Source organism: Oryzias latipes, chromosome 12, assembly GCF_053564925.1.
Source record: "Oryzias latipes strain Hd-rR chromosome 12, Olatipes_Hd-rR_3.1".
In the NCBI taxonomy this organism is placed as follows: Eukaryota; Metazoa; Chordata; class Actinopteri; order Beloniformes; family Adrianichthyidae; genus Oryzias; species Oryzias latipes.
Genome location: NC_136248.1, coordinates 34,512,599 through 34,525,518, shown reverse-complemented (window position 1 = coordinate 34,525,518; position 12,920 = coordinate 34,512,599). Strand labels below are relative to the sequence as shown.

General features: G+C 59.2%; 1 protein-coding gene across 1 annotated transcript; it reads right to left on the bottom strand.

Moving 5' to 3' along the window:
• Window positions 1-1,002: 1,002 nt before the first annotated feature.
• On the bottom strand, window positions 1,003-5,736 carry LOC144996403 (uncharacterized). Its single transcript, XM_078955860.1, has 3 exons — window positions 3,199-5,736; window positions 2,269-3,113; window positions 1,003-2,171 (listed from the first exon to the last, which is right to left on the bottom strand). The coding sequence occupies exons 1-3, from the start codon at window positions 4,638-4,640 to the stop codon at window positions 1,393-1,395; spliced, it is 3,066 nt and encodes a 1,021-aa protein (XP_078811986.1). The 5' UTR covers window positions 4,641-5,736; the 3' UTR covers window positions 1,003-1,392.
• Between the last annotated feature and the right edge of the window lie 7,184 nt (window positions 5,737-12,920).

The window sequence follows — 12,920 nt, the reverse complement described above, 5'->3', positions numbered from 1 at the left end:
TTCGAGAGCCCCAACCATGGTCGCAGGCTGTTCTTGTGAGGGAGGAAACGGAACGTAAAACGGGCGAAGCGCGCGGGAGAAAGGAGAGAGAAGAGAAAGCAGGGAGGAAGGATGCCTCGGGTCAGGGGGCCCGGCTTAGCGCGCAAGGTGGCCCGCGGACTCTGGGCCTTTGCTGAATTGGTGCTTTTGTGCGGGGTCAATTTCTTCGTGACCCTGTACATGCACCCAGTTGACCGCGAGCGCGCCATCGCCTTGATTAGGAAGAGGGAGGAGGCCGAAGTGGACGCCGCCATCAACACAGTGGCCAGGTCCATCACGGGCCTGGACGCGAACATAGAAATGATCAAGGGGATCATCGGCTCCGAGTCATGTGACAGGGCCGTGACCGCCGAGTACGTGAACGAGCTGCGCTCGGCCGAGACTCAGAGGGACCAGCTCCGCTACATGCTCATGGCGCTCAGGGGCCGGATCGATGCTGTCAGGCTGGTGGGCGCGGTGGACACTCTGTCAGACAGCGTGGGGCTTCAACTCAACGCTTCGGCCAAGATAAACAGGACGGTGCTCGCCTTGAACGTCCACAGGGACCTCGACGACATGAGGGAACCGGTGTCTAAAATGACGGTGGAAGATGCCAGCGGGGCTTACGAAGACGGCCATCTTACTCAGAGGCACCCTCACTGGCTCGTGTGACCGCCCTTAAACTGGGTAGTCCCGCTACGGTTCTCTGATGGGGAACGCATATAAATTCCTACCGGAAGGTCTGGGTTGTTGGGGTTTCAGGGCTTTTCTTTTCTTTTCTTTCTTAGTGTACCTGCCCTTTGTATAAAGTGTGTCTCTTTTTTGTTTTGTTTTCAAATGCAACAGTGTTTGACTGTCTGTGTGTGTTGATCTTGTAACAAATTCTGAATAAAATAATTTCTGAAAACACAACTGCTTGGCTTGTTTCCATATTCTGTTTGCCAAGAAATGTAGAGAGAAGATGTGAGACTACAGTAGGCGTACTTCAATCAACAGCAATATGATTTTATTCAAAGTACAAAAGGAAAATAAGTCTTACATTTCAAGAGGGTACAGTTCATGTGATTGGATTGCATGCTGAGGGTACAGTTCATGTGATTGGATTGCATGCTATGAAAAAGAAATGCACGAGGTAGAAAGACAACTACGCAAGCCTTCGCTGTTTCAATGGCAGTCACAAGGAATAACATCTGCTTGTCGAAAGAAACCTCTGAGATAACTGTGGTAAAGAAAACAAATTGTAAAAGAGTAAAAGCAAAACACTTCGATGACAATTCCTATGCAATCATGTTCCACACACCTGTTTTTTTTTAAAAAAAAATATAATACAAAAAAATGATGATGAAATAATGTGAACATTGTGAGCAAAAATGTTCATACGTAGACATTTTTGTCACCTTCGTAGCAAATGGGTCGGGTCAGCGTATTTCCAGTCTCCGAGTTACGGTGGCAGTCGCTGAACTCCTCTGCCACGTTCATGTAAAGCGTCTGGGATTGGCAGCAAGACAGCGGCCTGTAGTCGAACAGAGCGGCCGCAGCTGCGTTTTTAGCCGAAAACACATCTGCGTCCAAGGCGAAGGGTCGTACCCTTTTGTGTACGTAGCTGGGATCCGCTTTCTCCATTCCGCTTCGGGCGGCAAGCTCAGCGATGGCTTGAACGATGGTGGGTCCATCGAGCGGCTTGCAGTCCAAGACCACGTGGATGTCCCTTTCAACGCGCCCGCCGCCTTCCCTTGAGCGGTACTGCACGGTGAACCACGTGCGCAGGAGGAAAATCATCCTCTTGAACTTGACCTCGGACACTGTCTCCCTCAAAGAACTGTCGATCAGTGGGAGGACTCTCATGCTCCCACCCTGGCACACTCTGGTGGTGCACCACGCTGCCAAGACGATCTGTTCCTTGAACACGAAACAGCACCAGTGAAAGTAATGCGTGCCCATGTCCACGTCGAACAGCCGCGGCAGGTGCACGTCGGGCCCGATGGCCGCCTGGGTGCTCTCGGGGCACCATTTCCCCACTAGCACGCGGTCCCAAAACCCCGGGATGTGAGGCATGCAAACGTATCTGTAGGCATCATACTCAGGCAAGAGCTTATTTTCCCAGTAGGTGAAAGACATGTCGTTTGCTGGATTCTTTATCAGGGTCTGGAACGCTGCGTAAAAAAAAAAAAGAGAGAGAGAAATCAGAGAGAGGAAAGTCAGACTCTTGAAGCTGTGCAAGGTCGAGGTGCTAGAGGGTGTGCCTCTTACCTCGCTGAAGTTCCTCGTCACTTGGCGACCCTTCGGCCAACATCCTTTCAACGCATTCCTCTTTTTCGATCCTCGTCATGAAGCGGTCGCTACCTTCTCGCTCCAGTTCCCAAGCTCCTACAGCCTCCATCTCCGGCATGTCAGCCAGCGCGTTTGCCGTGGCGTTCACCATTCCGTTCTCGGAGACGACCCAGTGCTTTCGGCAGCCTCCCTGCGCTCTGATGCACAGCGTGCACAGGACGCATCCGCAGAGGCACTGCACGGGTCGATTGAGTTGCAGGAGATACCCGCAGCACACCGGCGCACGGTTGAAAACCCGTCTGCATGATGGGCAAGTGATGAGATCTTCGAGCGTGGATAGGGAGACGCCGGGGATGCCGTCCCAAGGGCGCGGCCCCGCGCTGCCCTCTGCGCTCCAGCACGCAAGCTCCTCTTCTGCGGGCGTCCTGGGCTCGCGTCGGTTGGACTCCACGGAGAGACAGAGCCCTGGAGACTCACTCTGCAGCGCTGCGCCGGGCTCGTCTTTCGGCGGCTCGACGTCAGGCTGCGAGCTCGGGCGTCCGTCCCCTCCATGGTCGAGATCTTCGTCACCCGTCTCGGGTGGCGGAAGTAAAGAGCCTGGAAGCTCAATCGTCTCCACGCAAGTCGAAGCGACCCGAGGAGGAACTTGGTAACCGTTTGGGGGTTCCGCCGCGCGCGGCTCGATGCAATCGGGGTACGTGATCAAGTTGATGTCGTCGTACGCTTTCGTGATGACGCTCTCGCACAGCATGGCGCTGGCTTCTTCCTCCAGCGTACCGTACTCCTCGTCCTCAGTCGAAGTCAAATAATATCTGGAGGGGTTTCTGTAACGCACCCACAGTGACACAAAAGACAACTTGTGAATATCACCTTCAAACCATGCCTCCCAGGATCGACGGGGATACCCACGGCTGGCCGCTGATGCTCCAGATGGCAGTGTGCAGCTCTTCGTCCATTCGCTTCGCGACCTCGACGCCTTCCTCGGACTCCGGGACGTCGATCTCCCCCGGGCGGAGCGAGCGTTCGCTCTCCGCGCCTCGGTCTTGCTCCGTGGCGTCCACTGGGCTAGGCGGAGGCGCCGGAGTGGGCTCGACGTGGTTTGCTTTCCGCAGGGCTTCGAGTCCAACGCAGATTGCGCCTCCCGGTACCGGCTGTCGCTCTCCATCCGCGAGGGCCTCGCGACACCCCGCGCTTTCAGCACCAGGACACAGAGGCTCGCCGCGAGCCTCTTCCGCCTCGTCTTCGGTTTCCTCCGGAGAGGCCGCCTCGTTTTCTACGCGCCCCCGACTCTTGTCGTCTTCGTCCGAGGAGGAGGCGCTGACATCAGATGGACTGCACGCGCGCTCTTTGGCCTCGTACTCGGCCGTGCGAATTTCGCCCTTCTCTTCTTCGCCCTCGCTGTACTCGCCTTCGCTGGAGCTGTCTTCCTTTGTCGAACAACACCCTAGTCTCCAGGGCCTGGTCGCGGTGTCTCGCTCCGTGCGACGGCCTCTACGCGAGGACGACGATTGGGGGTTCGCGCGGTCAAACTTGCAACCGGCGTGAGGCACAGCCCAGCGAACTGCCTTTCGCCTGCCGTCGTGAGCTTCGCCGACATCCGCGCCAAAGTGCGACGGTTCTTCACCAGTGGGCCCCTCTGGCTCGTTCCTCCTTTTCACGAGCCGAATCTCGGATTTAGTCCTGCGAGGGCTGAAGCTCGGGTCCCGCTTGCGCTTGATCCTCTCGCTCCGGTGATATTTGCCGTCTCCTTTTCGCACGCAACCGCCCGCAGGGTTTGCCCTTCTGCGACGAGGTGCAAATTCAGGGTCGAGCTCTCTTCCAACCTGCCTCTTGTCTGTCGGGTAGAGGGGATGCTCGCGGTCGAGACGGACGAATCCGAGGGCCCGCTCGCGTCCGCTTCCTCGGTAACGATCGCGGACCCCATCCCTCTGGTCGCGGCGGGAGATCTCGCCCTCGGCCCACTCGGGCGTCCAGTCGAAGCGCTTTCTTTCTCTCCTTCTCTTCTCCGTTTCGTGCCTTCTCCTTTGCTGCAGGTTGCGCAGGGGAGAAGGCGTAGTGTATCTGCGTTGGCCCCCGCAGATCCTTCTTTGTTCGGGCCTGGCCTTCCTCTGCATCTTTTCGTTCTCGTATCCAGCCGAAATCGCCCTCATTGCACCGCGGGCTTCGTTAGAACAGAGAGACGAGTTCCACCCAGATGCCGAGGGGCGAATCTCTCTAGTGTTCCTGTACGAACGAACGCTGGGGTGTGAGCTCAGTCCTCTGTGAGCAAACTTGGCAGCACTTATATAGCCCCTCCTCGACAGTCTTGAAATCTCTGCAACAGAAGAAACTCTCACCTTCCTCACTTTCATGCCAAAACAAAACTCATCACTGAGTCTGACCTTACCTGAGAGTGCAAGAACTCCGCTCGCAGCAAGACGTCTCTGGGTCGGACGAGATCCGTCAGAGTCAGGCCGATGTTTACAGCGTCTGACCGATGCGAACAGCGTCCGTCCAACAGCCACTCGCCTCCTCCGACCAGGCTTAAAAACGGCCGAGTGCAGTTCATAGAATACGACCGATGCTCGCAGTCACTGTCCTCCCTCCTCGACCTTCCCGCGAAGCTCAAAAAGTCAGACCGGCATCTCGCACGCCAAGCATCCACGGTGGCATCAATCCGCTGTTAATCGGAGCAGCCCAGACATTCGAAACACAAAAAGTTCTGGGCTCAGAAAAGAAAACTGGTAGGCTCAGGGGAAGGTAGAGAATGTTTGGGAGCAATAGGAAAACAGGAGAGGCAGGGAGTAAGACATGAAGGTGGAGACTTGGGAGGAGCAGTGCTCAGGGGAAGGTGGAGAATGTTTGGGACCAATAGGAAAAAAGGAGATGCAGGGAGTAAAACATGAAGGTGGAGACTTGGGAGGAGCAGTGGAAGCCCATGCTCTATGAAGGTGGGGGGAGAAAAAGAGAGCAGAGGTGTTGGTGACCATAAAATTACTTCTGATCAGCGCAACTGCTTGTGCACGCAGAGGTGTTTTTTTTTTTTTGTTTTGTTTTGTCAATTCACCCTTGCAGAAGCCAGGCTTACAAACCTCTCTCTTTCCCACTCCGGAGATCGGCACGAATAAAGCACAGGGTGCACTGCCGTGAACGTGTGAACACATTTTTTGGGGAGTTTTTTTGACAAAGAAAATGTATAGTGTATTTTCTCAGAGATGAAGTGCAAGCTGTGTTCGGTGGCAAAACACTTCAAAGCAACGAGAGCATTTTTGAACGAGCTCCTTTATTTCGCACTCAAACGCACAGTGTCCATCTCAGAGCGCACCGAGCTTTTCAAACAGTTTCACGACAAGATACATCTGCTTATATCCAAAGGATGGTGCACATGCAACACAGACAAAATGAAAAAAAAAATACACATTCGATCCAACTACACAAACTACATTTCTCTTTCCCACTCCGGAGATCGGCAGGAATAAAGCACAGGGTGCACTGCCGTGAACGTGTGAACACATTTTTTGGGTTTTTTTTTTTGACAAAGAAAATGTGTAGTGTATTTTCCCAGAGATGAAGCGCAAGCTGTGTTCGGTGGCAAAACACTTCAAAGCAACGAGAGCATTTTTGAACGAGCTCCTTTATTTCGCACTCAAACGCACAGTGTCCATCTCAGAGAGCACCGAGCTTTTCAAACAGTTTCACGACAAGATACATCTGCTTCTATCCAAAGGATGGTGCACATGCAACACAGACAAAATGAAAAAAAAAATACACATTCGATCCAACTACACAAACTACAGCATCTTAGTCCTCCTCAGCTTTGCGGATCTGGGGATCGCAGGCCCTGCTCCGCCTCCCCCTCCGCAGTACACCAAGTAGATGATCCCAGCAGAAAGCGCTCCGCACCAGGTCGTGAGAAGGCCCATCGAAATCCACAAAGCCGAGCTGCTGGCGAACCCCGATAGCCAGCCTCCCAAAGAGACTCTCCCTGCCACGATCTCGTTGTACTTTGCGTCAAAATCAGTCAGGTCTCTGGTGATGTTGTTCAGGTTTTGACGCACGGACAACAGGTTCGACGTCGTGTTCACGGCTCGCAGCAGCTCCATTTCAGGAGTCCCGGGCAGACTGTCTTTCAGCAGGTCCGCGAACGACACCGGCCCGTCCGATATGTGCGGCCTGGAGAAAGGCTTCAGCGGGGGGGATTCGATCTCGACCGTGACCGACCCCTCCATCCAAGTTACCTTCTTGTCGCGGTAGCAGATGTTTCTGTGGCACTCTCCGCACACGGTCTTGCATTCCGAGGGGTCCTCGACGCACCTCCTGTACCTTTCGTGAAGCTCGGGCCTCCTGCAGTACTTTCCGTGGCACTCGGAGGGCTCGTAGAACCGTCCGTCTATGAGCCAAACATCGTAGTCTGGCCAACAGGGAACGCCATCGGTGCTGATTTTGGGCATTGGTATGATCCCTCGGACCACGGCGCGCTCCACGGCGTTCGGCAACGAGTGCACGATGAACAGCTTTCGATTTCTGTACAGGGCCGCGCCCACGGTCGGGAACTCGGACAGACCCGGGTGATCGCGCATCACGGTCATGCCACTGGGGCAGCTCCCCGAGCGCTTGGAGGCGATTTGCCTCAGACAGTTTTCCACCCCCCTGGCCATGAACTTGGTGTGCATGGCAGCCTGCGTCATCTGATGGGTCACGCTTTGCATCTGAGCGTACCACATCTGGTAGCTGGCCATCACGGAGAACTTGACGTTGGTGTCTCGCAGGGCTGCCTCGGTGTTGCGCTTCATCGCGTCCCTGAGGAGTCCAAAGTTCTTGTTGGCGATCTCGGTGTTGCGCTTCATCTTCCTCTCCTGTTCGTCTATCCTCCCGTCTATCAGCGCCACGTTGGCGTCGAGCCGGTTGCTCACCTCCACCAGTTGCCCAGCGACATTCGTGAACGCGTTCTTCACGGAGTCCATCTGGACCTCCAAGCGATCCACTCTCTGAGACACGTGCAATGCCAGACCCAGGGCAGCGCCTCCGAGCAACGAGCCCAGGAACCTCTTGTGCCTCGTGCGGCGTCGCTCGGGCCCGTCGAGTGCCGGGAAGGGTGCATTGTCGGGCAGGGCGTACGCAGAGGCCTTGCGCTCCTGCGCGGCCAACTCCTCCAGACCCTCTCTCATCAGGTCTCCGGCCCTGCGGGCATCGTCTGTGATCTCGTGCGCTGAATCGCACAGCTTGCCGTAGTCTCTCCGGCAGCCGTCATCACCTCCGCAGACCGAGATCAGGCAGGGCTTGAGGGCGCTCACGTCATAGTTGACGCAGCTCACGTTCAGGTTGATGTAGTCCAGGCCCGGGGTGAAGTTGGACACGAAGTGAATGGCTTCCGCCGGTTTCACGATCACCCCGCGATCGTGCTCCACCACCGGCCTGTCCAACGCGTAGCTTTCGTCCACGGAGACTAGATTCAGGCCCTGGCTGCTCTCTCCCGTGTTGTGCGCGGTGCACACCCTGCTCACGGGCGGAGCGTACTCGACGAACCTTTTCGCGTCCAGGATCCCCACAGTGTAGTGATTGGGATCGGTCGTGGGCACCATGGTGTTGATGTTTATCGCTACCTGCGGAGGCCTGCCCGACGACTCGACCCGCTTGTCCGGTTCCCCGGGGGTGCACGACTCCATGGCGTACAAGTTCCCCACGTAGATCCTGTCGTAGCTGGTCGAGTACATCTCCCTGTGGGGCTCCTTGAACACCCCGAGCGCTCCGTGGACGGCCACGAGGCCGGGGCACACCAGAGTGTGGCTCAGACCCACGTTGTACCGAGGATCCAGGGAGCTCTTGGAACCCGACGCCGGATCTTTGTACGCGCTCTCCGGGACGGTGATCACGATGTCGCCCAGCTCGTCGAGCTCGGGCAGTCTTTTGTTCGTAGAGGGCAGCGGCGGCGGCGTGCGGAGCTCGGCGGACCTCGCGAACCTGGAGGGCTTCCAGCCGGACGCAGGCGTCGCGGCTACGGCCTTCGCGGTGGATATGCCCGCCGCCATCTGCTGCCTCTTCCAGTCCCTCAGCCTGTGCACGGCCGAGGCGATTCCCAGTATTGCGGGCATGTCAGAACGCACGCCACGCTTGAAGTCAGAGTCCACGGGGGCTATCAAGAACTGGTTCACGCCGAAGGCCACGGCCACGAGTTCGGGAAACCGCTTCAGGGTCTCGAAAGACGTCGAAGACACGGTCACGTTCACCATCACTCCCCTGGCCCAGACCGTGGTGCTGGAGCCCGAGCAGCACTTGGTGTTGAGGTCTTCTTCGCACCTGAGCGCGGTGTTGGTCTCCAGGTCCGCTAAAGGCAGACCGCCCTCCACCTCCCACCTGCCCGCGCCCTCAGGGGCGCTGAGCTTCAGTCCTCCGGTGAGGGATAGGGTGAAAACGATCTTGTTTGCTCGGACTCCTGTCCTGAGCAGAGTCATGAGGTAGGGGACGACGGCGTAGCGCTCGTCGTCGCCGCCGCCAGTCCTCTGTCCGCTCGGGCTCACCCACGCGTTCTGGCAGTGCCTGGGATCCTTCGCGTCAGCGCGGCCCCGCGGCGTCACGAACGCTTCGAACTCGGCCAGGTCCAAGAAGTCAGTGCTCGCCAGCAGCCCACGTGAAGGAGGCAGGCCGAGGAACAACTTGCGGACGCCTCGTCTGTGCAGGGCGGACGCGGCAAGCTTCGCGACTCTGCCGAACTGACGCCTCTCCCAGTTCGACTTGGAGCAGTTCGTCAGCCCCCACCGGCTGGCGTCCAAGAGCAAAGCCGTGGACGAGACCGAGGCGCTGACCCTCGCCAGGGTTTCGGCCACGGACCCCAGGACCGCGGGGAACTCTTTTCGGTCCGGGGACACGGGGACCACGCACTCGTCGAACGGGACCTTTGCCACGACGTGGCCGGCTTGCGCCACCGTGGCGAACAGGGCCGCGTCTAGAGCTACGGCTAAGTAGCCTCCGGCCGAGGAGTACAGAGCGCGCTCCACCGAGATGACAGTTGCGTCACACATGGAGGGTGCGACAAAGTCTCTGATCTCCTCGGGCGTCGGCGAGTAATCCGGGCCGCGGGCGGCCAAGTCGTCGACGCCGGAGATCTCGCACATGGCCAACGGAGCGGAGGCCAGGCCGTCCCAGTTGGTCAGACCTGGCCTCGCGTGCTCCGAGCTGCTCACGCAGAACGTGTTGCCGTTGGATTCGAAACAGTTGTCTCCCAGCTGCTGGTGGCAGGCGCCCATCGCCTCTGCGTCCCCAAGGCCGACGTACACCAGCACGCAGGCGTAGGCCGAGTTGCGGATGGCCAGGACGTCGTCCGAGTCAGGCCACCGCCTGCTGGCCTCGGGCGCGCGCAGCGTTCTCTTCATGAGCTTGTAGGCCGCGCACTGAGCTCCCGGGTCGCATTCGGCCGACGAGTTCGCCCCGAAGTAATAGTCTCTGTTGCGAGGGCTGGCGTGCAGCATCGCCGATATCCTGTTCAGCGGCGCGTGCGCGACCACCCGCTCGGAGCACCCGAACCCCCCCGGGACCGGGACGCACGAGGACCTGTCGAGCTTCTTCACGTAGGCTCCCAGCATCACGCCTTCCGTCTGGTACCTGGTCAAGTCGGGAGAGCGTCCGCGCGTGTCTCTCCACAGGGCGCCGATACTTCCCGGGCAATAATGCGTGCACTGGTCCCGTTCACCCTCCTGGGAGCCGATCCTGCGCAAGGCGAAGCCTCCCTGGCTGGTGCCCATGCACCAGCCGGTGTGAGCGCCACATTTCGTCACGGAGATCCACGCGTAAGGAGCATACCCGTAAGGTTCGTAGTCCGCGGGCGCTTGGGTTCGGGCTCGGCAAAGAAGCCAGACGGCAAGCGTGGCGACGAGCGCGAGCATGTCACCACCCTTCCGAGGCGGTCGATCGTCGACCGGCTCGAGAAGGTGCGCGCTAATACTCGACGCCTCCCCCCCCCCTGGTAGGAGTCGGGAAGCCCGGCCTCGCTCTTCACAGGAGAGGGTGAGAGGGGTCGCCGTTACCCTTGTCCGCATCTGTCTGCTTGCGCTTCATGAGCGACTGACACGTGGCGGCCAAGCCTATGAACTGCTTCACCGCGTCGTTGTGAACCTTGGCCACGGCCTGGTCAGGGACCAGGAAAAGTCTACCCATGTGGGTGCGCACGCGGTTCATGACGCGAACGGACGCCTGGCTCGCCAGGGAGTACGAGCCCGAGATCAGGTCCAGGGTCATGCTGCGCAGCACCCCGGCGACGTTCTCGTCGTCTCTCGCGCAGTGGGCCAAGTGAAGGTTGATCTGCTTCCTTGTGAAAGCGTGATGGCATGACTTCAAGTAGGGAGCCACCTCCTGCGGTTCGAGCACTCCGATGGAGTCGAGGGTGTTTCTGTCCAACCTCTCGCACAGGAGGCACTTGGAGCGCTCCTTTTCGTAACAGAGACTCCTGATCGAGGGATGCTCCCCACCGCTTATGTTCATGTGAAGCATGGGATACTGTTTTCTGAGAAACTGATCCGCTTCGCTGACGCTGCGCATCTCGCCCTCCGTCAATTCAGAGGCCCCGGCCTCGGGAAACATCTGAAAGATGGCCTCGGAGGCCATGCTCGACAAGTAGCCCGGCGAGTCGTGGGACGCTTCGTTCTCGGCGCTCGACGACGACGACGGCGGGCCGTCCGGGTACCGCCCGAGTCTGCCAGCGGCCTCGCGGCCTCGATTACTAACCGCGGAGGCCCTCCGTCCCCCGAGCGGTACCCTGGTCTTTTCCCCCTCGCCTTCCGCTCCGCGACGCGTCGACCGGCATGGACGGCCCGAGGCTTCACCGCGTGAAGACGGGCGGGGCCCGAGCTCAGAGTCCATCGTTCGCGAGCCGTGAGGAGCCCGGTGCTCCATCCAGAGGAGTCTGGGGGGTGATGGAGAGCGACAGGTCGACCGTGCGTGGGGCGCTCTTTTCCTCCACGAACCCGTGGTTCTGGGGTATCCCGGCGCACAGGCGATGCGTGTTCCGCACAAGCTCGGAGCGCTCGATAGCCGTGATAGAACGCGCGAGGTGTAAATGGTGCAAACCGTCCCGCGGGGAGGTGCCGCGTTTCGACCAGGACGAGTTCGAGCGGATCAGGACGAGGTCTTACTTGCGCGGGACGTTCGGCTTGTCGCCAGCCGAAGCCGGTCGTCTTTCGGAGCTGCTGGCGGAGCTTGCACTTTCGGCCGAGGGGAAGGGCGCCTGTCCGTTCGCGGGCACCCCGCCTTACTGCACCGTCGAGAACGTGGTTCACATCTCGGGGCCGGCGCTGGAGAGACTCATGGAGTTCGACGACGAGTTCGTCTGGGGAGACAATCTGATCTTCCACGCGGGAGCCCATCCACGCTCGTGCCACACTTAGCCACTCGAAGCGTGAGCCCACCTATATACGGCGGCGGGTTACGTCTCTCGAGGAGATGGGCGCCTCGAGATCGGGGAGAGGAGAGATGCCGAGCGGGGACTGTCGAGGATCCCCCTACGTCCCCCGGACGGGACCACTGTTCTGCCTTAAGGGCCAGAGCGTGTACGTGAAGATGACCGAGGCGGACGAGAAGAGGGCCGTGCTGAGCGAGAGCGACATGACGCTGGCGGGCTACGCCGATAGCGGCGAGTGCGAGGGCGAGGAGCTGCGCTCTGACCCGTCCGTCTTCGTGCCGATCTTCTGCAGAGAGTGCTACGGGACAGGGACACGGGATTACGAGGAGGCTCTGCGGGACATTCTCGCTCGCGGGACAGACTCGTTCATCGTGGGCGTCTGCAGCGTGTATGGCGCGGCCCCCGATGAGATTTACCCCGAATCGAGGGCCGAGTTCTCGGTGGGGAACGCGTTGTCATTCTCGGGGGCCTGCCACCCGCAGCCCGGCAAGGCCGTGTTCCTGCACGACGCGGAAAGAGACATCGGCCGTGTAAAGTGCTACTGGCACGTTCACAGCAGGTCAGCGGACAAGACCTTCCTGTTTTGCTGCGTGGCCTGCGACGGCACAGAGTACACCGCCAGGTTGCTCTCGGAGCTAAGGAAAAACGAGACGCTGAGCACGGCCTTCAGCTTGGGAACAGTGGGAGACAACTCCGTCGGGCCCGTCGTCGAGGAGTGCAGCCTGGTCTCGGTGCCCATGCGACCAGCCTGCTTCTGCGTGGCGCTCACGGACAAGGACCTCGTGTCTCGGACCATGACGAGGATGGGCTTTTGCTCGGTGAAGGACAAAGCCCTCGAAGCCGGGCTGCGCCCGGACGAGGGGGGCAGCCCGCGGGAGCCGGAGGGGACCGGACACCCCGGATTCCGGGAGGGCGAGAGCTCGGAAGACGGGATCGAGGCCGTGAGGCGGCTCGCGATCAAGCAGGCGGACGAGTTGCGAGCGCTCGAGGACGTCCTGAAAGCGATCAAGGTACAGAACGGGGTTCTCGCGCAAAGGTTGAAATGGCCCCAGGACCCCGACACTCTGTTCACGATGCGAGGGGCGAAGGACTTCACGGAGCGCACCGGGGTGAGCAACAGACTGTGTGCGGGCGAGGAAGCTCGTACTAACGCCGCGAGACCGGACCGAGGGGGTCGGGGGTCCGAAAAGGACATGGAGGCCCGCGAGGATCAATCGCAACAAGCTTTGTCGAGGTACGAACTGGAAGAAGTAAGGCGACT

Bases quoted from the DNA above. Each gene is read 5' to 3' on its own strand.
- LOC144996403 (XM_078955860.1), bottom strand. From the start codon at position 4,640: ATGAAAGTGAGGAAGGTGAGAGTTTCTTCTGTTGCAGAGATTTCAAGA. The intron at 3,114-3,198 runs GTGGGTATCCCC...GGTGCGTTACAG, and splicing joins TGGAGCATCAGCGGCCAGCC to AAACCCCTCCAGATATTATT. The intron at 2,172-2,268 runs GTAAGAGGCACA...TTTTTTACGCAG, and splicing joins TGACGAGGAACTTCAGCGAG to CGTTCCAGACCCTGATAAAG.